This window comes from Diceros bicornis, chromosome 12 (genome assembly GCF_020826845.1).
Source record: "Diceros bicornis minor isolate mBicDic1 chromosome 12, mDicBic1.mat.cur, whole genome shotgun sequence".
Lineage (NCBI taxonomy): Eukaryota > Metazoa > Chordata > Mammalia > Perissodactyla > Rhinocerotidae > Diceros > Diceros bicornis.
In genome coordinates this window covers 23,675,047-23,702,817 of record NC_080751.1, presented here as the reverse complement: position 1 = coordinate 23,702,817, position 27,771 = coordinate 23,675,047, and the positions used below count along the sequence as shown (strand labels likewise).

At 34.8% G+C, this 27,771-nt stretch overlaps 1 protein-coding gene across 5 annotated transcripts in view; it reads right to left on the bottom strand.

The window, feature by feature from the left end:
* The window catches only part of VPS54 (VPS54 subunit of GARP complex), a 111,153-nt gene that overhangs the window by 18,129 nt on the left and 65,253 nt on the right, over nt 1-27,771 (bottom strand). For 3 of the 5 annotated variants that reach the window (XM_058551100.1, XM_058551102.1, XM_058551103.1), the window contains 10 exons: nt 27,113-27,239; nt 26,070-26,177; nt 22,771-22,826; nt 20,800-20,896; nt 14,348-14,688; nt 8,391-8,520; nt 7,614-7,795; nt 6,897-7,009; nt 3,640-3,703; nt 684-789 (listed from right to left, as the gene is read on the bottom strand). In XM_058551100.1, the coding sequence (XP_058407083.1) occupies nt 684-789; nt 3,640-3,703; nt 6,897-7,009; nt 7,614-7,795; nt 8,391-8,520; nt 14,348-14,688; nt 20,800-20,896; nt 22,771-22,826; nt 26,070-26,177; nt 27,113-27,239 (1,324 nt within the window). Of the gene's footprint in view, nt 1-324; nt 426-683; nt 790-3,639; nt 3,704-6,896; nt 7,010-7,613; nt 7,796-8,390; nt 8,521-14,347; nt 14,689-20,799; nt 20,897-22,770; nt 22,827-26,069; nt 26,178-27,112; nt 27,240-27,771 lie in introns of all 5 variants that reach the window. The other 2 variants (XR_009221670.1, XM_058551101.1) reach the window with 2 other exon arrangements.

Genomic DNA, 27,771 nt, shown 5'->3' with positions numbered 1-27,771 from the left:
CTGATAGGAAAAAAGTTGAGAAACTCTAAAAATCAATTGTTCAGAAATTAATCTTTAATTTGCATTCACAAAACTAGTTCAGTTTCAGTCATTCTTATTGGACAGTCCTATTTTCAAAAGGGCAACAAAATCTTTCTGGACTAAAATATGACAACTCAATTCGGGACAGAATTAATTGATAGATTAGACATATGAGGAAAACAAAGCCTTTTCTTTCTGCTAGCAGTTAAAAATATTTGTTAATATGAAATGGCTGAATAAAATTATCACATTTTCATTTTACATCAATGGTTCTGAAAGAATGATTTAAGAAAAATCTCTAACCTTAGTGAGATGAATTTTGTAAAGTTCAGTGAATTCCTTCCATGCACATTTGAAACCAGTCCAGGTTTTTGGACCTAAGAGGCCTCAGTCATGTTCAGCACCTACCGAACAAATCATCTCCTGTCTCCAATGTCATTAACAACTCTATGAGTGTAATGAGGAATCACTAAATGCGGAGTGAGAAGGAAGCAGGCGGCTTTCTTCCAGTAACATGTTGTGATTCAACCACAATCAAACGTCACAAAATTAATGTCTTAAAGATAACTTAACCTTGAAATGTCAGAGTTGGAAGTTTAGTCACAACCTAATGAATTACTTCTTCCAACTATTTTTCCATAACAGAGTGAAATCATACACACCTTCAACAAATCTGACAGACGAGTAAGCATGTCAGTAGTAACAGATGGGATATTATCCACACACTGGCAATATTCAAGGATAATTCTTATCAACAGCAATACAGTTCTATAAGAAAAGAAAGATGACCCAGTAGGCAGTCAAAAAAAGAAAAATCAAACTGATTCAGCATATAAAAATCAATACTGATCTTGGTAACTGTTAAATTATGTGTTTTACCTACAAGTGCAGTAGAGCAGGGACTACGGTGAGGCAAGAGAGATCCCTAGCGTGCAAAATTAAGGAGGCACTCAATATCAAGGTTGTGCAATGGCAGGGTCAGCACTTGCATGACACTGAGAATGAGCTCCTCCTCAAATTTCTTTTTTTTTTTTTTAAAGATTTTATTTATTTATTTCTTTTCCCCCCAAAGCCCCAGTAGATAGTTGTATGTCACAGCTGCACATCCTTCTAGTTGCTGTATGTGGGACACGGCCTCAGCATGGCCGGAGAAGCGGTGCCTCGGTGCGCGCCCGGGATCCGAACCTGGGCCACCAGCAGCAGAGCGCGCGCGCCCAACCGCTAAGCCACGGGGCCGGCCCCTCCTCCTCAAATTTTATGCTATGGGCACACCACTCTCTGTCTGGCATTCTTATTAAGTAAGTCTCTTCAATAAGGCAGGTATCCCACTTCTTGGCCAATTCAGAAACACTGATAAAAAGCCTACCCAGTGTTTCTGATTATGTAGTAGGTCCTCAGTCACAACTGCTGGATTAACAAAGGGAACCTAGTCCAGATTTTCTTAGTGAGACCAAAGACAAACTGTGGCTTCTAAAAACAACCTATCTCCTTAGAAGTTTAATGGTAAGTCACAAAAGGTTCTCCAAAGATGAGAAAGTTATCAGCTCATTAGCAGGACATGTCATAAATTGAAAAGAGACACTACTGGGATGTTAAGATTGAAATTAAGGGGGAAAGAGCTGTTCATTATAGAACTCTAAGTTCAATGAGATGCTCAGAAATGAGGGATCCATGGAAAATAATGTTTTACAAAAGCCTGAAGGATATCAGGAAGTAGTGATCCAAGAAAGATAGTGTCTAGCCTTTATAACAGCAAAATTGTCAGATCATATATTACTCTCGATGCATACTCCTAGAGTCTGCTTTACTGGGCAGGAGTCCCTTGCCTTTCTTTCGCAATCTTCTCTCAGAAGATATAATATTCCTCCTTTAAACAGAGAGTTCAGTTTTTTGGCAGTAGTCTCTTTGCCTAAAGAGTCAGAAAGCCAGATGGCCAGAGGGGACCATTTCCATCAAGCACGGGAAGAGTAACAAGATAATGGGTAAAGGAGAGAAAGCATAATTAGATCAAAGGGATGAGATTAGTACAGGGAGGTTGAAAAAGACTCTGCTCTGCCAGAAACAGAAAAGAACTGCAGAGGAGAAAGAATGGAAGCTTTAGTTTATAACGGGTGTACTTCAGAGTTCTGGATAATACAGATTGAGAAAAAAGCATCAATTCTATATATACTTTTTGAGTGCTTATGAGGTGCCAAAAAAAATTAAAATGGTAAGACATGATTCCCACCTTTGAGGAACTCAGTCTAACTAGGGAGATAGATTTATATAAATAATTCTAATATGCTGCAGAAAGTGCCATGACAGGGGCACACAGAGTTAGAAGGAGAGGATCATCCATTCTTCCTGGAGGGGGTGGCTATTTCGGAAAAGTTTTATACAGTGACGAGAAACAAAGAAGAAAGGGAAAAAGAATTCTGGTCTAGATATTGGGAACTAGATCTTGATTCTAATTCTGGCGCCATTTGGGTCATTTTATATTAACCATTTAATGTTCTAAGCTTCAATTCTCTTAACTGTAGAAAGGAAACAATAATCCCTGAAATGCCTATTTTACAATGTGGTTGTAGAGATCAAATGAGATCATATATATGAAAATACTTAAACTATGAAGTGCTGTTAAAGAGTATGAAGATATTATTTTAATTACTCATTTCATAAAAGGCATGTAGTACTAGACAAACAACACTGGAATTTATGTTTTTCTTAGTTAACTTGAATTTGAAATACTGTTATTGGTAAAAGAGTAAAAGACCTAATGACAGGGCCGGCCCCGTGGCTTAGCGGTTAAGTGCGCGCACTCCGCTACTGGCGGTCCGGGTTTGGATCCCGGGCGCGCACCGACGCACCGCTTCTCCGGCCATGCTGAGGCCATGTCCCCCATACAGCAACTAGAAGGATGTGCAACTATGACATACAACTATCTACTGGGGCTTTGGGGAAAAGAAAAAAAAAAGGAGCAGGATTGGCAATAGATGTTAGCTCAGGGCTGATCTTCCTCACAAAAAAAAAAGACTTAATGACAAATGATGACAATGGAAATAACTACCAACAACTATCAACTTCTTACTAGGTGCTAGAACTGTGCTAAATGCTTTATATTACTTGTTTAATTTCACAATAATTCAATGTATAGTACTATTTTCCACATTTTGTTTTACAGATCAGGGAACTGAGGCACATAGAGTAACTTGCCCAAGGTCACAAAGAGTGACAGAGACCCTGAGCTTCAAACCTAAGCATTCTGACTCCAGAACCCACAACTTCAACTACTATGCTATACACTACACACTAAAAACGCTGCAGAAAAAAAGACAGAAAGAGCTTGAGATACTAATAACGTCTTGGAGCCACTACACCACCCTTGGATTATGTACCTCCAGATTTCTTGTTAGATGAGAAATACCAACCAACCCCTTTTTTGTTAAACCAGTATAGTCCCTAACGGATACAGAAGATCACAAAATATAGAAAATAAAAAGGAATCCATAAAATTTCCTTTAAATTCTTGGTAGGATTTAAAATTGTTAATCCAAAATTTCCAATTCACATCAAGGAGGAATTAGAAGACCTATGTTTTAAATAACTGACTCAACTAATAAAGAAAAATGTGTCACTCACCCAACAACAGCATACTGTTGTCCCTCGACAATGAGAACTTCAGCTGGTTTTCTTTCTCCTGTAGCTTGAGAATAAAGTAAAGAAACAAGAGAGACATAGATACAAGATGAAATAAAACATGTGGGAAAAAATTTAAACTAGGAAAAAACTGAAGAAGATAGTTCTTATTTAAGGCCTGGAACCATCTCATTTCTGAAAATAAATACTTCTTGGGAAGCACTCTGGCACAGAGTAAATCAAGTATATTGGGTTTGGAGTCAGAAAGATTTGGATTTGAGTTCCAGTACTGACAATTACTGGACGCATGACTGTGGGCCAACTACCTAACTTCTTTGAGTCTTAATACCTGTAGCCATTAAACATTGATAAGAATATCTGTCTTTCAGGGTTGTCGTTAATGATAGAGATAATGATTATCTTCTAGGTCTGGCACATGGTAGATAATCAGTAAGTAGTAAAGAAAAAAAATGTTATCAGTTTCGAAAAGGCAGAACTAGCACTTCAACTGGGTGTCTTTTCTTTATCATAATTCTGAGAATACAAATTAATTCCTATATTCAATGGAGAGATTATATATTTAATTTTCAAGATTTTAATCCAGAAGTTACTTTATTTTTAGCATGTGGTATGTCTTATCATTATAAAACAAAATTCAGCATGTTCAGGTGAAACGAACAGTAGACTGGATTATTTTCCTGAATCAGCCAAATTAATTAGATTCCCATGGGCAAGTTGTCACGCTTCCCTAAGCTTCATGTCTCTTTGAGCTCTTAGACATTTAATGTTTACTTTCTCATTTCTTTCAAGCCAAAACATTCACCGTGATATAATTTCTAATCACAATTCACTCTGTATGCCACATTAAATTTTTTGAGGACCGGGACTGCGCCTTAACCAATTCTCTATATTGCAGAGAAGCAACATAGCATTGTAGTTAAGAGAAGGAGCCCTCAAGTCAGTCTGCCTGAATTTAGATCCCAGCTCTACCATCTCCTAGCTATGTAACCTTAAGCAAGTTGATTAACCTCTTTGTACCTTAGTTTCCATATTTGTTAAATGAGAATACATACTAACAGTGTCTAGCTCATGGACCTGTAAATGAGATTAAGTGCTTAGAACAAACTGTCTAGCATCAAGTAAGCACTCAATATCAACTGCTATCCATTAACCTTCATTTCCCCAATGCCTAGCAGAGTAGCTAGTAACTCAATAAATGGATGGTGGATGAATGAATAATAACCAAGGATCCTTAACTTGGTAAGAACTAGTAAAATGTTAATGGACTTCTAATAGCATACACTTGCTTCTCTCTCAGAGGAAAAACAATAGATTGGGACAGAAGCAGGATATGTAAGAGAAAGCTCCTACCGTCAGTACCCTCCAAAGAGAAAGAGAAAGTAAATAGCTCACTTTGCGGGAAAAATACATGGTTAATTCAATCACTCTATATTTATCATTTTAATTCAAAAATCGTTATGTTTGCATGACAGTGGATTGCAAGACCATGAGCTGTTCAGGGACAGAAAACATGTCAGTTTTAGTTATCTGGCACAGTATCTCACACAGTGGGAAGTCAGCCAAATATAGCTTGAAAGAGTAGATGCGTGATAAGTTTTATAATTTTAAACTTGTGATTTAGAATGATCAGAGTGTTTTAGTTTTCTTTCAGTCTTTGCTACTTGAATGCTTTTGCTTTGCTAATATCACACAACCAATTTAAAAATTGTGACCACCACCCAAGCTGTTATCTACTAAAAATGTTCACTAGACAACAGAAATTTACTTAATTCAATTCCTCTCTCTGCCCTACATGAATTAATCTATTTTACACCTGTCCGAATCCCTCCTCTCTTGTCACAGTGGTAGAAGAGATACCCTTTCTTTTGAACTCTGGATTCAATTCCAGAGGCCCTGCCCCACAATCACTCTGTGTCACTCTTTTCCCGAATTAACCTTCTTCCTCTTTCTGTTAAGCATAAAAATATAATTCAACTTCTCCTACCTTAAAACTCTTCTCTCAACTCCCTGAGTAGATTCAGGTAACAATCTCTGTAATTTCTCTTGTGTCTCTAGCTACCACTTCATCACTCACTTTCCCTTCATAGCAAAACTTTTTGAAAAAGTAAGCTACCACTTCCTACCCTTCCTCCCCTTTCGAATTACTTAGCACTGAACTACAATCTGACTGTTACTCTACTGAATTACTAAGATTGCAAACGATCTCCTACAGTTCAAACTAGTGGTCACTATCTGTATTTTACTGTCTTTCTCTTGTAGTGCAGTTGCATTTTGTGCAAATGTGAAGCATACAATTCAAAAATATTTCTACGTAAAAATATTAAGCTTTCATTAAATGCATATGATTTGAAAATGTAACCGTCTCCTCCATTAAAAACATTCAAGAACATCCTAATTTCAAACCTGGTATTATAGGATGAGTTGTACATAAGTTTACATTATCATCACATGACAACTCCACTTCAACTGGTATACAAAAATCTCTCTCAGTCATTGCATCTCTTCCATATGAATCCCAACTGGTATTTGATACCAATGACAATTCTCTTCTTGAAACTCTGATTTTGTGGCTTCTGTGTTCTTCTGGATTTCTTCCTACCTCTCTGGCCCTTCCTTCTTAGTCTCCTTCATAGTTTTCTTTTTCTATGGTTCTTTACATTTTGGTTTTCTCTATCACATCACTACTACATTATTTGTGATTAATATTTTTTTTTTCATTAGACTTAGCCCTTTTAAAGTAGAATTATAACTTTTACCTCTGTCTCAATATCTGACACATAGTAGAAGCTTACTAGTGTTCAGTGAATGAATACATGTTTCTAAACAATATGGTATGGTGGTTAAGAACATAGCTATGAAATTATATAAAGCTGGTTTCAAATTCCAGCTCATCATTTGTACAAAATTCCTTAACCCCTTAATTCTCATGCTTCCTCATTGCTAAATAAGGTAACAATGGTATCTTCATCATAGGTTGTTATGAGGATAAACTGGAATAATGCATATAAAGCACCTAGTCCAGTGTCTGGCATATAGTTAACACTCAACAAATATCTGAAATTATTATTATAAATTACCACAGATACTTTTCCAGTCAACTACTTACTAACTAAGCTGGGAACATGAGTTCCATGGCTTTTTAAGAGGCATTGTCAATTAGAGATATTTAAATTAAAGATTCCTTCAAAACGAATAAATAATATAAAATTGGAAGAAAGTGTGTGAAAGAAAACACTTACCTCCTGACTTTTTTTCAGGTAAAGCAATCTTTCCATCTGATATAGAATCAACAAGATCCTGAAATTCTGCAGGAACATCAGCTTGCTTCCAGCGCTCATTGTCTAAGAGGAGGCTATCCAAAGGTAAAAAGAAAGGAAGATAAACTTTAGTAATATTTCAACACCATATTCCTTGGTTGAAAAGAAAAGGAAGGGCTGAGTACATAAGACTTTTGTTATGTCTTTTAGTAATAATAAAGACTGCATGTATCTTAGTTAAATTCAAGTAGGGCTCATGCAATACAAAGCTGAGTTTTTAAACAGTAATGGCTGTTTGCTGTTGTTAGTACATAAGACTTTTAAAAGTGCTGAACACCTTAATAAATTGGCATCATTCATAAACAGTATGAATACTTTCAGAAAATATTTCTCTTTTTCTATCTCTTAGCCTAACTAACCAAAAAGAGTATGAAACATAACTTCACTTTGAGTGGGAAAAGAAAAGTCAATCTATTAGGATCTTCCTGGTAAGTACTTTAATGGAAATAAACATTCTAATTACACTTTGAAAAGCCAAGAAATGTGATTTTAATTCCACAAGCTACCTTTAATTAAAAAGAAAAAAATTTGTCAGGGGTGTTGGTTGGCCAACCAATTAAGTTTCCTCTTTTAAATATAATTGTGTTTTGTAGAGAAAAGGAAAAAAACTGAAGAACAGAAAGAACATGGTAATGATACCTGAGCTTGGTTTTTCTCTCTTCATGAAACCTGTTTACAAATTTATTAGCTTGGCTCTGAAGTGCTCCAAGTAATGACATGCTTTTTCTTCCACAGATCTGTTCAGTGTCTAAAATAAATGTTTCCATTAATCTAGAAAGTGTTATGAATTCCGTGGAATTTAGCTTCTCAAGAAAACCATCCTAAATTTTAAAGATAACACAAAAATCATGACAGAGAGTTAGTATAACACCAAATATGGATGAGCTATAAAATCAACTTAGTTTAACGAACATTAATATTATTTATAATTTTAAAATGGTTTTTAATGAAATTTCCCTATACTTCAGTCTCAGAAATTGAACATAAAACACCTAAGGTGTCTAAATTCTATTCTGACCCCTTTATAATACAGTAGCTCAAATAAATTCAGATCATACTATAAAATTTTCACAATATTGGAGTTCAACTAATTTTATTAATAAATTATTTGGCTAGTTATAACATATATAAAACAGAATACTAATTTTAAATTAATTATTAAGGTATGATATTTCAAAATAAGTCTTTTAATCATTTATTTGAAAAGAATCCTTTAATAAGTTTTCCTATTTCTTTTATTTGGATTATTTTACATTTCAACATCTCCCTAACAGACCACACCAGCACCATTAACCTTATTTAAGTGTTAAAATGTAATACGCATTATAGGGAATATAGGGACAAGGATATGATTCCAGATCTTCAAAATAATTATACTACGTCTAAAATATCTAAAGCTTTATCAAAACAACTAACCTTTGCTCTTGATATGAGAAATTTGACGGCTCGATCATGACATATATCTGAGGCACTATACAATAACTCCTGGATATTATTTGCCAGCTTTCCTAGCTCTAAGTCAGTTAATTTCATGTCTTCATTGACCCTGAAAATGATAAAAAGAGATTAAGTCAGGGAAAGTTGTGAACACTTTGTTCTCCACAGGTGACTTATCAATAAAAAACAAAAAGCAATTCACATTTGAGCAAAAATTCTGTGATGTTTCAAACACTTTTTTTGTATGTGGTGAAGCATCACTTAAACGAGCTCAGATAATACAAATATATTTTACCCTAATCTTATATAAGAATAATTTTCTCTCTCTGCTGTAGTATTTTTAATACTTAGTTCAGACTCTGATTGGAAATTCTGCAAAAACTACAGCAAAAAAAAAATCTAGATACAAGGTGGTAGCTGTAGCAGGTTGTGCACAGGTGCCTAGGATGGACGACACAGCAGAAGGAGGAAGAAGGAAGGAAGGAATGTTATTTCATAACAAACAGGCTCTCTTTTGACTAATAATTATGAATGATTGTTAATATTCAGTTCAACTGAACTAATATTTCCTGAGCAGTTACTGTCTTCAAATGCTAGGTACTGGAGGGGATACAATAGGTTGCTGCCCTCAAGGAACTTATAACTGAACGGAGTATTTATAAGATGTAACACATTTTTTACAGTTCTGAGGAGGAAACGTAAGACTTTCTGTTTTTACACATTTTTCCATGGGCCATACATAAAGGTCACTGATTCCATGGCAACAATTCAGTTTAGTGTGACCATGAATCAAGTTAAATGCCTTAGCATCATTTTTATCCCTTTCAGTTGAATTAAAATAACTTTCAAAGATATTACAAAGAGGGTCTGATGTATATTAATTTGAGGCAAACCACTACTCTAACTGGGTTATGGTATTAAAGAAAGTTATTACCTGCTATCCTTCAAAACTATAATATCACTAAATTTACTTACTAATGCTTTAAAATAATAGAGGAATTAATACTCTTAAAGTACTCTCAGAAACAGTATCTTGGTTTGGTTCTCTCTGAGGCAGGTAGATAAACACCTACTTTACAGATGAGGACACTGAATCTTTGGAAGTTTAAGTGACCTACCCAAGGTCACAGGTTAAGAGGGTAGGACTAGAACCCAGAATCAGTCTAATTCTATTTCTAATCTGCTAAGCTTCCTCTACTCTAACCTTTACTTCCAGTCCAGTGCTATTTCAATACCAGCTCTCATAAAACTGTTTGCTTAAATTTCAAAGTTCAAATTTACTATCGAAATAAAATTTTATTTTCTGAAGGATTTCTAAAATTTGCCCCCATATAAAGAATGATTAAGAATTTGTAACTCTTGGCAATATGCTACCAATTCACAAAGATATAAACAGAAAATACCAAATAAAAACTTAGGTCTTTAAAAAAGTAGTGTGACAATCCAAAAACCTACAAAGTTTGGTTTTTTAAAAAATCATTTATTTAATTATTTGTAGGTTTGCTTTTTAAAAAGATTTTTAATTTTTTAACTCTAATTGGATCTCTTTCATGTTAATAGAAAAAAATCACCACCATCATCCAGCAACTCTGCTTCTAGGTACATATACAAAAGAATTGAAAGCAGGATCTCAAAGAGATATTTGCACATTCATGTTCATAGTAGCACTATTCATAATAGCCAAGAGATGGAAGCAACCCAAGAGTCCACTGACAGATGAATGGATAAACAAAATGTGGTATATACATACAATGGAATACTGCTCAGCCTTAGAAAGGAAGGAAATTCTGACACATGCTACAACATGATGAACTTTGAAGACATAATGCTAAGTAAAATAAACCAGTCACAAAAGGACAAATATTGTATGATCCCAGTTATATGAAGTACCTAGGGTAGTTGAACTCCTGGAGACAAAAAGCAGAAGGGTGGTTGCCAAAGGATGGGTAGAGGAGGAAACGGGGAGTTGTTGCTTAATGAGTACAAAGATTCAGTTTTGCAAGATGAAAAAGTTTTGGAGATTGGTTGCACAACAATGTGAATTAATTACCACTATTGGACTGCACATTTAGAAATGGTTAAGATGATAAATTTTATGTGTTCTTTCCCACAATTTAAAATAAAATATTTTTTTAAAAAACCCCACCAAACTTTCTAGTCCTTTCTATTATTTTTCCTTTCTCATTTCTTGCCTGGGAAATTATTTACTCTTTTGTAGATTATTTTCATAATGTAAGAAAATAAGGAAAATCTACCACTAACAAAGATAAAATGTCAGACACCATTTTTACATGTGCTGTATCCGTGACATAATTTTATATACTGTAAAAACACTTGATACAGGAATAGCCAGAGTCCTTGTAAGAAAGAACTAGTTAGGGTCACATGTATAAATATACTTAATTAATCCACTGCCACTTTGGCCTGGGCAGTTCCCAGACATTTATGTGCCTATGGAACATAGAAGGAACCATCTTTAGAACCTATGTTTATCATGCTGTGGGAGCACGTCATTGGGGAAAGCCAGAGAAGCTTCAAAGTGTCAAGTGAGCCACAATGGAGGTGGGAGGGGAGGGATAAAAACTATGGGACTGCATCTAATTTAAAGGAATCTCAAATGGTACGGCAGACTGCTAGCTATCTTTCAACATCTGTTCTCTCTTCTGCCACAATAATAGTTTTAACTGGGAAATAGCCAACAAGCTAAAGACTCTATTTCTCAAGCCTCCCTTACAGCTAGATATAGTTATGTGATAATATTCTGGCCACTAGGATGTGGGTGGAAGTAATGAGTGCAAATTCTGGATTGTGCTCTTAAAAAGAAAAAAAGGATAAAATATAAACAAATCTATGTGAAGGCCACAGAGAACTAACAAATCTAAAACGTACATGGATTTACAATAGACTAAGAATTGTCAAGGTAATTTTGGAAGAAGAATAATAGGAGAAATTACCAGATATTAAGACCAATGAAAAAGCTATGGTAACTAAGACAATTTTACTTAACGGTACTGGTGCGAAGACAAGACAAAGGAAAAAATAGAGTCTAGAAACAGACTCACACATACATGAATATTTGATTTAAGGCAAGAGTGGCACTATAAAGCAGCGGGTAAGACAGTCTTTTCAATAAATGGTGTGAGGTCAGAAAAATATCCGTATGGGGAAAAAAGAAAACCTCATACTGTACACCAAAATCAATTCCAGATAGACTGTAGATCTGAATGTGAAAGGAATAGCAACAAAGCTTCTAGAAGACAACCTAAGAGAATATCATCAAGGCCTTAGGGTAGGGAAAGATTTCCTAAATAGGACACCCCCAAAAATGCACAAACCATAAAGGAAAAGAATGAATCATAGGATTATACTAAAATTAAGAACTTTTGTTCACCAAAGACCCCAATAAAAGAGGGAAAAGTCAACCCACAGAATGGGATAAGATATTTGCAATATGGACAACTGACAAGGGACTTGTGTTGAGACTACACAAAGAACTCCCGTAAAGCAATAAGAAATAAAAGACAAAACAATAAAGAAGTGGGCAACCCAAAGGACTTGAATAGGCACTTCACAGAAGAGAATATCCAAACAGCCAATGAATATATGAAAAGTGCTCTCTCACCAATCATCAGGGAGATAAAAATTAAAACTACTACACCCACGACATACCCACCAGAATGGCTAACATGTAAAAGACTGATGATACCAAGAGTGAATGAACATGTGGAGTGACACTTCCACACTGCTAATGGGATTATAAATGATTACAATCACTTTGGGAAACTGTTTGGCATTAGCCAAATTGACCATTCATATACATTATTTCCTAGATATATACATTCAATAGAAATGCTTATAACATGTGCACCAAAGACATCTACAAGAATGTTCAGAACAACAATCAAATGGAAATAACCAAAATTTCATCAACAGTAGAAAGAATAAACACATTGTGGTGTAGTCAGACAGTGGAACATTTGTACACAAATAAAAATAAACTACTGCTACAAGCAACAACTTAGAAAAATTTCACAAACATAACGTTGAATGAAAGAAATTAGAGACAAAAATCATGATTCCATTTATGGTTCCATTTATATAAAGTTTAAAAAGTGGAAAAACCAATAGTTTTAATGGTTTCCTTTGGGAAGAAGTAGAAGGCGTAGTGGCAAGAGGGGATTCTAGACAGCTGGTAATGTTCTATTTCTTAACCTGGTTGGTGATTACACCAGTGTGTTCACTTTATGATAATTAATTGAGCTGAACACTTATAATTGGTGTGTTGTCCTATATGTATATTATACTCCAATTAAAAAGTTAAAACAAAACAAAAAAATAAAGAGGATACTAGCCCTTTGTCCTCTCCTTCCTGCTGCCAGAGAAGCAGATAAGATGATAAAAGCTTGGAGCAGTATCCTTAGACACAGATGGAAGCTACACAATGAGGATGGTAGTAGAGCTGCCTTCTCAGCTCTGGACCTCCTACCTCTGAACTGTTACATGAGAGAAGCAAAATTCTATCTTGTTTAAGCTACAGAGGTTTTTATGTCTCTTTTAATAGCAGTTTTAGACTGCATCCTAACCAGTATACATGAAAATATTAGCCTGAACAAAGAAAAAATATTTTTATTATTATGTAGTTCAGGTTTTCTTTTTGGTGGGGAGGGGAGGTGTTACAGCTGATTTTATGCTGTAACTTCAACCTTTATAAGCTCTTGGGCCATTAAGCTGACTTACGTAAAAATGAACAAAAGTACTGAGTTCTTACTATTCTTACCAATAACTAAATCCAAACTATGTTCTTGGACCAAAAAGATTTTATTGGCTTTGTTTTGTTTTTTTCTTTCTATACAAGAGATTATTGGGACAACCATTATTGGAATGGGGTCTATGGATTAGATGATAATAATGTATCAATGTTTTCTTTTTTTTTTTTTTTTAAAGATTTTATTTATTTATTTTCCCCCCCAAAGCCCCAGTGAATAGTTGTATGTCATAGCTGCACATCCTTCCAGTTGCTGCATGCGGGACACAGCCTCAGCATGGCCGGAGAGGCAGTGCGTCGGTGCACGCCCGGGATCCGAACCCGGGCCGCCAGCAGCAGAGCGCGAGCACTTAACCGCTAAGCCATGGGGCCGGCCCTGTATCAATGTTTTCTTGATTTTAATTGGTATGCTGTCGTTATTTAAGAGAGTATTATTGTATTCAGGAAATATAAGAGTATTATTGTATTCAGGAAATATAAAATAAGGTATTTAGGGATAATGGGACATCAAGTCTGCAACCTATTGTCAAATGATTCTGAAAAAATATTAACATGAGAGAGAGAGAGGAGGAGAGAGAGAGAAAAAGGGAGGGAGAAGAAAGAAGGAAATGTGGCAAACTGTTAGGGAATCAAGGTGAAGGATATACAAGATTTTTTGTACTATTCTGGCAACTTTTCTGTAAATCTGAAACTATTTCAAAATAACTATTAAAAAGTAATGTTTAAAAAGGGTGATCCACTTGGAAATTCATGTCTTTGAAAAACTAAAAATTGTAAATTAAACAGATCTTCACTATATACAAAATACAAAGGTGACACTGTAGAAGAAAGAAAAATAACCAAGGTAATATTGACCTGAGTTCCAGGACAAGTGCTGACACTAGTAACTTTAAATAAGTCATCTACACTTTCTGAAAATGAGACCCTTTAATTAAATGGTTCCTTTCCAGCCTTAAAATTCTGCAATTCTCGATTACTTCCAATGCTGACCTCCTTACTTTCCATACATTTTCAAAAAGATACGTTTCATAAAATTAATTTATTTTTGTTACATTAAATTCCAACACCAAAGTTTACATGGTTTTTCAATAAACTGAATAATTAATCTTATTGATACCATTAATAAGATGACTCAAAATCTTGCTAAGTCGGCAGCAGTCAACATACTCACATAATATCCACACATCCTGGAGTAGCAGATGATGATGTCTGCTCTTTGCTAGATGAAGAATCAGTAGTACATTCTGGTTCGGATACTGAATCACTGCTGCAGGGCTCGCTATTTGGAGATGCATTTCTTTGAGAGGTAGTGTCAATTGCTATAGATGTTAATTCACGCTCACTGAATGCATCACTTATAAACATGCCTTCATGGATTAAATAAGCCACCTCTGTGTCCAGTGAATTATCTTTTGCAGCATTCTTCTGTTGTGAAATCTCCTCCAATTCTCTAGTCCTTTGGTTTTTGTCAAGAACTGAGAGAACAACACTGTGAATGATATTTAATGTTGCCTACAAGAAAACAGGATACATTTTTAAAAGATTTAAAATATCTTGTATCTAAAGTTCCCAAAAGTGAATTTTGTGCATGTACTTTTGAATATCTTATACATGAGTCAAGGTCATGCATATCACAATTTCTACCAATCTTTTATTACACAGAGTAAAGGTGACTTGTGAAATAGAACTGCTCAAGAGAAATGGGTTCCCTAAGCTTAGGAATACAGTTCTGTATTTTAATTGATTTTGTAAATGGAAATCTCCCTAAAATATATTGTGTATTTCTCTAACCTCTTAATAGGTTACACTAGACATAACTTGCCTGTCAGGGAATCATATTCATTGATGTGCCTGCTTAAAAGAAAAAAATCCATATTACTTACCACGCCTACCCTTATATCCACATCTCTCTCCTCACCTCATGCCTTTTCTCACTCATTCACTACTCTCTAGACATTCTGATTCTCTTTCTATTCTTCTAAATCCCATTGTTCCCATCTCAGTGCCTTTGTTGTTTCCTCTACCTGGAATGCTCTTCACCTTGATCTTTGCATACATGTTTCCTTCTTATCATTCAAGTTCTTGAACAAATGTCGTTTCTCAAAAAGGTCTTCTCTGACTCTTCTTCCAAGAACTCTATCCCATTACCCAGTTTTTAAAAAATAAGTTATCATTATCTTTTTAATTTTTTAATTTGAGGTCTCCTTCCACTAGAATGTTAGCTCCATGAGATACTGTAATCCTAATACCTAGACTAGTTCTGGGCAAGTAGGAGGTACTTAATAAATATTGAAAGCTAAATGAATTAAGAGTAAATTTATGTAAATTAATGTCTTCATGGACTATTAAGAAATAAGGGGCTACTTGCCTACTTTAACATTCATGGTTGCATTCCCATAATTTGTTGCCCTCTTTCTCAAAACTCTTGATGTTTTTTTTTTCAAGATCTATATGGTTCTGGGGAAGCAGACACCAACTTTAGGTCTCTAAAGACAGGATAAGGGTCTAAGTTTGTCCAATCAGCATATGGAACCACCATGGGCCGGAGCTTAAAGCTAAAGAAGATACACAGAAGACGGACTGAGAAAAATGCAGAGAAGCAAAGCCAAGGCTTGATAACATCATCAGCCTCTCTATTAAGCACCTACTAAAGGCTGACCCACCTCTGGATATTTTTCAGTTATGTGAGCTAATAAATTCCCTAATTGTTTAAGACACTTTGACTTGTGTTTCCTGTTATTTGGATCTAAAAGCATTCTAATTGATACAATAGCCCATACAGTATACAGCAGAGATTCTGTGTCTTCAAGGCTATAGTACCAAAGTGTCTACGGATACTGCATTTTTTTCCCTCTACTGATCAGTAACTTCTCTATTGTCACAAACTTCCTCCTAGCAACACTCCATCACTGATGCTTTTAATCCCCATTACTGTCTTAATCTTCAATGTGCTTATTTCCCTCATCTTCATTTTGCCTTTCTTCTTCCTTATCTCCTTTGTCTTGCTGATTTTCTTTAATTTTTTTTTTAACAAAAAGACTATTGATGATGAACATGGTCTTTCCCTCCCCAACATCTACTCCGCACCTCCCCCACAGTAATACAGCCACGCAAAACTGAGTCTACTTTTCAGCTTCAGGCGTCGGTCCTGAACAGCCCATTCAGTGCACTGTCAATCTCCTTGCCACATGATTAGTTCAGAGATGAAAAGACAATCCAGACCCAAACCAATCAGTGCATGGCATTTTCCTGATCACAGTGATTGGGTACGTGACCTAAATTGGTCCAATCAATTAAAGCCAAGGACTTGCACTTGATGACTGGAGAAGAAAAATCGTGTTCTAGGTGATATAGTATACAATTGTGAAAGAGCTGGAACTGTTGTAGTCATTTTGCTACAATTAGGTTAGGTAGTCTAAAGATGAAGCTAACAAAAATGAAGGCAGAAGTGAATTAAAACAAAGAAACTAAGCTAGAGAACCAAGACTACACCATGTATGAGGCCTAGTCTCGTTTTGGACTATTTTTAAGTTACCTGAGCCAATACATTTCTTTTATTGTTTAAATTACTTTGATTTGAATACTTTGCCCCTTTTAACTGACAACATCTTAGCTAATACAGTAATATATTTTCCATATACAATGTATCAGGTGTTCTCTTAGGGATTCTTCTTCCCTGTTTTCACCATACCTACAGTTTTAAAGGTTTGCTGATTATTTTTTTCTAAGTCCAGACCCATTCTTGCTTAAGGGTGCCAGAAGATTTTATAACATATAATAGATTCAACAGTAGGTACATGATTTACTTTCTGAATTAACCTATTACAGCAATTTATAGTCAAGTTCATGTTTCAAAAACACCAGAACAGCTAGAGGAAAAAAAATTTTCCAATCTTGAGAATAGTGAATGAAATACTCTGGTAACCATATATTGATAAGTCTCTAAAATGACAGATCAGGTGTATTTGCCCACATAACAAAATGAAAACAAGAGCTAAAAATTCCTCAAAGAGAATGTAAGCTGCATTTAAGAATTATTTTCTGTTTTAGCTATACAAATCAGCCGAATCTATGGGTTATAGACAACAAACAAGAATTTTAATAAAAATTCAAAATACAATTAACAGTAAAGAAGAACAAAATTGGAGGTCTCATACTTCCTGATTTCAAAACTTACTATAAAGCTACAGTTATCAAAACAGCGTGTTACTGGCATAAACACAGACATACAGACCAATGAGACAGATTATAGAACCCAGAAATAAACCCTCACATATATAGTCAAATGATTTTTGGCAAGGGTACCACGATCATTCAATGGGTAAAGGACAGTCTTAAACAAATGGCGCTGGGAAAACTGGATACCCATATAAAAAAGAAAAGTTAAAACTTTATCTTGCACCGTATACAAAAATTAACTCAAAATAGATAAAAGACCTAAAAGTAAGACCTAAAACTATAAAACTCTTAGAATAAAACATAGGGGAAAAGCTTCATGACGTGGATTTGGCAATGATTTATTGGATATGACACCAAAAGCACAGGCAATAAAAGGAAAAATAGATGAAGTGGACTACATCAAAATTAAAAACTTCTATGCATCAAAGGGCACAATCAACACAGTGAAAAGGCAACCCATGGAATGCGAGAAAATATTTGCAAATCATGTATCTGATAAGGGGTTAATAGCCAGAATATATAAGGAACTCCTACAACTCAACAACAAAAAAATAACCTCATTAAAAAATGGGCAAAGAAGATATACAAATGGCCAATAAGCACACAAAAAGATGCTCAACATCATTAATCATTAGAAAAATGCAAATCAAAACCAAAATGAGATACCACTTCACACCCATTAGGATGACTACTATCAAAAAAAGAGAAAAAAACAAGTGTCAGCAAGGATGTGGAGAAACTGGAATCCTTGTACACTGTTGGTGGGAAGGTAAAATAGTGCATCTGTTATGGAAAACACTGCAAAAAATCAGAAATGGAATTACCATATAACCCAGCAATTTCTCTTCTGGATGTATACCCAAAAGAACTGAAGCAGCTAAGAAATATTTGTACATCCATGTTCACAGAAGGCACAAGGTGGAAGCAACCCAAGTGTCCACTGACAGAGGAATGGATGAACAAAATGTATATACACACAATGGAATATTATTCAGCCTTAAAAAGGAATGAAATTCTGACACATGCTACAACATGGATGAAGCTTCAGGACATTGTGCTAAATGAAATAAGCCAGCTACAAAAGAACAAATACTGTATAATTATACTTATATGAGGTACCTAGAGTTGTCAAACTCATAGAAGCAGAAAGTAGAATGGTGGTTGTCAGGGACTAGTGGACAGAGAGAATGGGAAGTTATTGTTTAATAGGTTCAGAGTTTCAGTTTAATGAGATGAAAAGAATTCTGTAGACAAATGGTAGTGATAGCAGCACAACAATATGAATGTACTTAATGTCACTAAACTGTACGATTAGAAATAGTTAAAATGGTAAACTTTATGTTAGGAGTATTTTGCTACAATAAAAAAATTCAAAAAACACAATTAACTTAATCCTTAAGTTGTTAACAATCGCTCAAATATGAAATTTTCAAGCCCCCAACTTTTAATTTCTTCTCCATTTACACTAAAAATATTACTGAAATGTTCTGGCTGAAATTTTAAGCTTTAATTTCTTTTAAAAAATATAATTTACTTTATATTAGAGTGACATAAAATATCCTTTGTTTTTGAGAAATAAATACAAGAATGTAGGATGGTAAATTAATAACTCTGGTAAATTAAATAAGATTTTCAAATAATTTATTCCTGTAACATGATAAACACTATTAAAAAATAAAACAACCTTTTCTGATTATAAAAGTAATACCTCTCTTTGTAGAAAATTTAGGAAAAACAAAAAAGAATGAGTAACAAATTTAAATTATATGTAATCCTACCACCTAAAGATAACCACCAAAAAGATAAGCTGTCTCTTTGTTCTATGAAGATGAAGAGATAAAAAATATTTTTAACATAGCTGAGATCAAACTATATAAGTAGGTCTATATCTTGCCTTTTCACTTAACGTTACAATGTACGCATTTTCTCCAATCATTAAAAATCATTGGCTGCATGATATTCCATGGTAATGAATATACCACACATAACTTATGTTACCATTTCTCTATTGTTAGACATCTCGGTTCTTTCCAATTTGTAGTTATTTAAAAATTCTTCATTAAAAACGAACAGCTTGTAATTAACATTATTTTTAAGTGAAATCATACCCTTATAGAACCACAAACTTTTTTCAAAGAAAAAAAGTACCATATTTAAAGGTTTTATGTCATCTTCAAAGCTGTTTTATAGAAACTTTAGTTGAAGTGGCCTATACGTGAAAATGAGAAATTACAACTATGACAAATCACTGTTCCCACATCATACATACATCAAATAATAATTTGGCTTAGTTTAACTGATATAGAACCTAAAAGTGGAATAGCTACTTAAAAAATTACTGGCAAAAAGTTGGCCAACTCTACCCTATGCAATGTAGGAGTTCTATATATCCAGACACGCAATAATAGAAGTGTGTGTGATAAGGTCACGGTGGGAATATAAGGAAAAGTAAAAACATGGCCTTAGTTACTGAGCAATCCACAGACACAGATTTATTATCTATCACTCTCAATGGGTAGGATCAACATTTTGGGAGGAGTCTAAATTAAGTACAGTGAATCACATTTTATAAAACTTTTCCCACTCTGGAGAGCTTCTGCATGTGACTTAGCATCACTCCAATGTCAATAAGGAAAAGTCATCTCATAGATAAGTACCAAAGTCCCCGAGACCATTAAACATGATACTCAGGAAATGCTGGGGATGTTAACTAGCACATACAACACAATACTGATACCTGCTAATTCAAAGAATATCAAGTTTCACAAGTAGGTTGTTAACACTCAGTAATTCCTAATGACTGTCTTATTAAAACAGAGCTATGACATGCTGGTAATTCCAACCAATATGTATTAGAGGCTGTGACATCTTTTCTTCTGAAAAACGCTGTGTGGCATGTGTTCTTTTCCTTATACTGAATGGCTTAAAATTAAGTGGTTTGACTAACGAGATAAAATAATTAAATGTAATGCATGATCCTTGATTGGATCCCAGAGGGAAAAATGAAATAAAAACCTGCAATAAAGGACATTAGTAGAGCAATTTAAATATGAACTATATGTTAAAAAATACCATTACATCAACATTAAATTTCTAGAAAAATTCGTGGTTTGGGACAGATTTGTGAGTGTTTCACAATATTCTACCTCTAGATAGTCTAGACAGAGTCAAGCATCACAAAATCACAAGACAAAATATTATCTACTATTTAATGCCAAGTAAGCATTATATTTCCTTTTTAATATAAAACAAACCATCTAAAATTATAAAAAGTACCAAAGTACTCTGAAGCACTTCAAATCTTATTTAAAACCAAGCCTCTCTAGAAAAATTACAAAAACAAAGAAATTGTTTTATTCTAGTTTGATTCTATATGTATTATATATCTAAAAAGCTGACAATTTTAGGGATATCCTGGACAAACTGATACTCATATCAGCTTACCTTGACTCTCTGTAGGAAAATTGTAAATTTCGAGAAAATATCCTTTAGCAGATCAAACCACTGAGGAAAATTCAACATTCTCATCTGATCTGCAAGCCTAGAAAAAAATTAATTCAAACAAAAATAATGAATGTCTTGGGCCAATATGATAATATCTACAAATTGGAGGAAATCATACTAAATACTATCTAGTAAGAGAAGAATAAAATGCAGTTTCACCTAGATATCTAACTAAAATCATAAAATTGAGTTGAAGAGGTCAGTTACCAAACAACTCCTCCTTGTTTAAACATCTCTAAGACTAGTCTACTCAAGTATACTGACTTAAGAATCTTATCATATAGTAATTCCATGTGAACATGCCTCGTGACCACTGGATGAAAAATCACAGAGAAATAAACCAATTTTGGTTAAAGGTGGCGAAGATAAGTTCTAGAATAAAAATAGGAACATACTATCTCCCTCAATAAACTTAATAACCTACTTTTCTAACTACAAACTAAAAAGTACTTTTCCACATAAGAAAGGTAATATGGCACAGTGGCTAAGAGCATTGGCTCTTGGGCCACACTGCCTCGGTTCAAGTTCCAACCCTGCCACTTACTAGTTGTATGACCCTTGGCAAATGAGTTAACCCCTCCATGCTCTAATTTTCTCATCTTAATATGGGCAAAGTAACAGAATCTACCTTACATGGTTGCTGTGAATATTAACTGAGTTAATAAGAAGTACTTAGAACAATGCACAGTGCATTAAAAAGTGCTATGTATTAGCCAATATTATACTAGTATAATATATATATAATACATCTAGTATATATTACATGTATCTAGTATATATACAAGATATTGTATTAGTATAATAGATAATAGTATAACCAATATTTTTGTTGCTGACATCAATCAATAATTTCAAGATAAAAAAATTAATGCAAAGTAGAATTCCATAAAGATATTTTATAGTAGTACAATGACTTTTTACTCTAAATTTTTAATAAATGCTGCTGCAGCTAGGAGTTTATTCTTAAAAGATACTCCTATACTTGACATACAAGAAGTTCCCTATTTAAGTTGAGAAAACTCCCTAGGGAAGAAAAAAATTAAAAATAACTGACTCTACATAACCACGGGGCTTTTAACAGAGTCCCAAAAACTTCCTTCTTCCAACTACTAGTGATTCCTGCATTATTTTTAGGGTTGCTTTAACTAATTCTGAAACTGAGTTTTCACTAGGTAATAGCGTGAAAATTAAAACTCTACAATCCTCATTCTGTGAGTTTGCCCCAGAGAAGTTTCACAGTTGTCCATATTGCTATTCATATCTTAGGCCAGTTAATAAAGTTTAGATATCTATATAAATGAGAAATTCAGAGTCATAAAATATTTATCGCTATTCTTCTCAAAATAAAAGAACAGGAATTTCAAGGGTGAGAACAAAAAATTACACACATGGGTGATTCAAAATCACGTACTCAAACTTCTCAAAGCCAATTGGAAGCTGGATTTTAATTATATAGCTAAATAATTTAAATTTAACACTGCTATTCTTCTGAAATGGATGATCTTCCATTTCCCCCCTCTATATCTACTACGTTGTATCCTCTCCATCCTCTCTGCCTGGGAGGCTGACCTGCTGGGCTTGGCCAATGAGGAGCTCTTACAAAAGACTGGAAGGAGGAAAGGTACTTATAGCTCCATCTCCCTCCCTGAGGGGTTGCCTGAGGATGACTGCCTCCCTCCACTGAAGATCACTTCAACAAACTATATGTCTTTCTTTTCAACTACTACACATCCTTCTCCTTCTGAATTCTATTAACTGCTCTCTTCCCTTGTCCCTTAAAGGTACTGCACTGTCACTTGGGATTTTCCTACATTCTGCCCATACCTTAGTAAATAATTCCTTAACTAAATCCTCCTTATTCTAATGTGTCATCTTTTCCCTAATAACCCCCAATCTAATATTTATACTTACTTCATAACAACATCTGTGTCTATTTCTTCTATTTTTGAAACTTTATTAATCACACACTGCAAAATTTAAGAAGAAAAATTGATTAATGTCTTTAGGATTCTAAGTACTACATGTTTATTTGTATTAAAAAGGGCCTCAATGACTATAATAATCATTTTACCAGACTTCTCTTGTGTCTTTTATAAATACTTTAAGGTGTTTAAAAAACTGCGGCATTACCCTTACCCTATTAAATAATTATTCCAGGGTATGCTTGAACTGTATTAATTAAAATCCCCTACTCCTTAAAACTGTTCAAAATCATACACCAAAAAACCTTAGAACTACAATACTTAAGAACAAGATATAAGCCCCATATTAAAATTCCAAGAGAAATTCATTTTAGAGGTTACATTTCCTTGCAATACCTGCAACAGTTTCAAGTTTAAAAAAAAAATAAATGCTTAGACTTCAGGAGAAGTCTGGGAATTAAAACATAGCAGTTTAAAAAATCTGTTTAAAAGTAGAACATATATACATATATATATACACACACACACACACATATATATATACACATAGAAAATTGTACAAACTATGTTTACAGCTCAATATTTTTTTCACAAATGGAGTACACGTGTGTAACCAGAACTCAAATCACGAAACTGAACTTTTGTCAGTGAGCCCCCATCATGCTCCCCTCCTAGTCACTACTTCCTCCCAAAGACACTACTATTCTGATTTCTAATACCATAGATTAATTTTGCCTGTTTGAATTTTACATAAGTGGAATCACAGTGTATACTCTTTTGTGGCTGGTTTCTTTGGCTTCACATTACGTATATGAATTCATCTACGTTGTTCTATGTAATTTATTCATTCTTATTGCTGAATAGTATTCAATTGTATAAATATACAATTCGATTTATTTTTTCCACTGATGATAGAATTTGGGTTTTTCCAATTTTTATTACAAATAGTGCTGCCATGAAATTCTTGTGCTGTCTTTGGTGAGCTTACGTATGCAATTCTGTTGAGTAAATACCTAGGAGTAGAACTGCTGAATCATAATATATGTGTATATTGAGCACTAGTAGATATTGCCAACAATTTCTGAAAGTGGTTCTAACAATTTAAAATACAGTGTTTCAGTCAGTGTGTGAAAGAGGTAGAAGATGAGGTGATTGTAATCTTTTTGTCTGTTTTATTTAAACATTAAAAACTCAGAAATGCACATTCAACCTAATGATGATGATAATTAAGCCTAATAAGTACATTTAAAATTGTTCTTTTTTTGGGCGGCCGGCCTCGTGGCGTAGCGGTTAAGTGTGCGCGCTCCGTTGCCGGCGGCACGGGTTCGGATCCCAGGCACGCACCAAGGCACCGCTTGTCAGGACATGCTTCCTCACCAAAAAAGAAAAAAAAATTCTTTTTTATATATAGAAAAACTGAAGTTCAGTGAGTGAGATTTATCTGAGTGAAAAAAGTCAAAACAATGATCAGGGTAAAACACATGGATTTAGTCTACAATTATAATTTCTTAGAGATCAGGGTAAAAGGAACATTTATGTACTGCTGGTGAGAGTATATTTTGATAAAATCATTTCAGAAAGCAATTCAGCTCTTTGTATCAAACAATTTAAAAATATTTTTCAGGGTGGGCCGGCCCCGTGGCTTAGCGGTTAAGTGCACAAGCTCCGCTACTGGCGGCTGGGGTTCAGATCCCGGGCGCGCACCGAAGCACCGCTTCTCCGGCCACGCTGAGGCCGCGTCCCACATACAGCAACTAGAAGGATGTGCAACTATGACATACAACTATCTACTGGGGCTTTGGAGGGGGCAAAGAAAAGGAGAAGGATTGGCAATAGATGTTAGCTCAGAGCTGGTCTTCCTCAGCAAAAAGAGGAGGATTAGCATGGACGTTAGCTCAGGGCTGATCTTCCTCACAAAAAAAAAAAAAAATTTTCAGGGGCCGGCCCAGTGGCATAGTAGTTTAAGTTAGTGTGCTCCGCTTCAGCAACCAAGGGTTCGCAGGTTCAGATCCCAGGCGCGGACCTACACACTGCTTATCAAGCCATGCTGTGGCAGGTGTCCCACATACAAAGTAGAGGAAGATGGGCACAGATGTCAGCCCAAGGCCAGTCTTCCTCAGCAAAAAGAGGAAGATTGGCAACAGATGTTAGCTCAGGGCTAATCTTCCTCACCAAAAAAAATATATACATATTTTTCACTCTCTGACCAATAATTCCACTTCTAGGAATCAGATATAAGGAAATAGTCTTAAATATGAAAAACCAAACAAACAAAACTTTATACCAAAGACGTGGGCTGGCCCCGTGGCTTAGCGGTTAAGTGTGCCCGCTCTGCTACTGGCAGCCTGAGTTCAGATCCCGGGCGCGCACCGACACACCGCTTCTCCAGCCATGCTGAGGCCGCGTCCCACATACAGCAACTAGAAGGATGTGCAACTATGACATACAACTATCTACTGGGGCTTTGGGGGGAAAAAAAAAAAAAAAAAGGAGGAGGATTGGCAATAGATGTTAGCTCAGAGCCAGTCTTCCTCAGCAAAAAGGGGAGGGTTAGCATGGATGTTAGCTCAGGGCTGATCTTCCTCACCAAAAAAAAAAAAAAAGATGTGTGTTCTTTACAGTACCAAACTGAAAACAACCTAAATATTCAACATAGAGGAAAGGTTAAGTAGGTTTAACTAACATAATATTGATGGAATTTTATACAACCATTAAAAATGATGTTTCTGAAGGCTGATATGAGAAAATGCTTATGTTATGATTCTAACTGAAATATATGTACAATTCCAAATCATATATACAGCTTGACAGCAACAATGAAAAACATCAGTAACAATTTACACTTAGAAATATTCTTAAAGTGATCATCTTTTGGATGGCAGGGCTATGTTTTTCTTTTGTCTGTCTATATTTTCAATTTTTCTTTTTGGTGAGGAAGACTGGCTCTGAGCTAACATCTGTTACCAATCTTCCTCTTTTTGCTGAGGAAGATTAGCCCTGAGCTAATATCTGTGCCCATCTTCCTCTATTTTATATGCGGGAGGCTGCCACACATGGCTTGATGAGCGGTGGGTATATCCACGGCCAGGATTTGAACCTGTCAATCCTGGGCTGCCGAAGTGGAGTACACAAACTTAACCACTATGCCACAAGGCCAGCCCCATCAATTTTTAAATAAATGAGAAAATATTACTATTATACTGCATATATTATTACTAGGATCATGTAAAAATAAACTTCAAGAAAGATTCCAGACCAAAATGTAGCAAATAAAAAATGTATAATTACCTGTTTAATGATATTCTTTGCTGTAATAATCATTTCTTCACTATAGATTTCTAAAAAATTAAGCTTTCTTTGTTTTAAAAGTCCAAATACAAGAGATACTAGTCTTTCCTATTAAAATAAAAGAAGAGTATGTAATTTCACACTTTAAATATAAAATAATCTCACTTAGAGGTAAAAATATTCAACATCAAGGATTTTATTGTTTGATCCTCAGATGTCTATCTTGCATGTAGCATTTTCTAGAAGCCTACAAAAACCCTTTCCACAGCAATCTTGTCATCATATTTTGGGAGTTAGGGTTCTAAAACTGGTAAATCCTATACCACTACAGTGGATCAAATGAAGCAGGTTTGGCGGCAAAACAATCTAAGAGTATATTTTGGCCTAGTTTTAACAAGCAGCTAGAAAGCATTCTTCTCAAACACTGATGACCAATAAATACTGCACGAGCCCTGGGTTTTTAAATTAGTGGTCTAGAAGACTGGGGGAAATTAACTGCTAACATGTACAAAAATATCTTTACTTAGGCTGCTATCAGGGCTTTTTGGATTCTCTACTAGTTCTTGGCAGTAATCAGCACTGAGAAGTCACCAGATAAGTGAAGCCTGGATATGAAATATTTGTATATGCATATACATAAAACATGTTTATGAGTATTCAGTGAATGTGAATGACTAATAAGTTGCTACATAATAATAATCACTTTTTATAAAAGACATACTCCAGTACATGCATACACATGGATATATGTTAATTCATCCTATATTTATATTTTGAACTTGGTTTGTAAGCTAAAGCCTTCATTTTAACTCCAATTTCTAATTAAGCTATAAAATTATTTTATTCTCTAATTTCATAGGATAATGAACAATTATGAGGCTTGTTAAAGTCACATAGTGAAGGACTTCATAGGTCTGAAAGAGCTTAAAATTTAAGATAATTTTGCTCACTATAATCTGAGAAGAATGTGTTCTAAACTAAGACTGCTGGGAATTAACACTAAGCAATGATATCAATTTCATTTCACAGTTCAAAACACATACCTCTTCTAAAATTTGACAGTCATCTTCCAGTGGTCTATTTAAGTCACTGTGAGAATATGCAGAAAATTCTGCAATCATCATTTTATCTATCAGCTTTTCTAATTCACAAAGTTGTGATCCCAAATGCCTAAAAAGGAAGAGGAAAATGTTACATATATTCATTAAAAACCCAAATTCACTCCACAACCAAGGGAACTAGTAGGCAAAACTTTTCTAGCTGACAGTACTTGTGCAATAATGCGATGCTTTAGTAAAGTGGAGTCCTCTAACTTAACAAAAGTGTGATGTTTTCACGGTGTCTCCCAAATTGTATTTCTCTCTTTATACATTTAACCTCCAAATAGTGAAATGTGTTGTAGGAAACCCGGCTCTAGAAATTTCATGACTGTTTTTTGGTCTGCTTTTCACAGACAAAATATTCAGATATTCTAAGCCCTTTCCTCATTAACCATTCACCGAATATCAATGATAGAAGCTCTTCATCCATTCATTTATTCAACAAATACAAGTGCTTACTATGCCAGGCCCTCTTCCTGGTGCATATAAATATCTTAAGGACTACAGGGACAGACTGACTCAATTCAATCTCTGTCATGATCAGTTTGAGTTACTGTGCAATATCCCTCAGGTCATTAAACTGAAAATCATTAGAACACAAG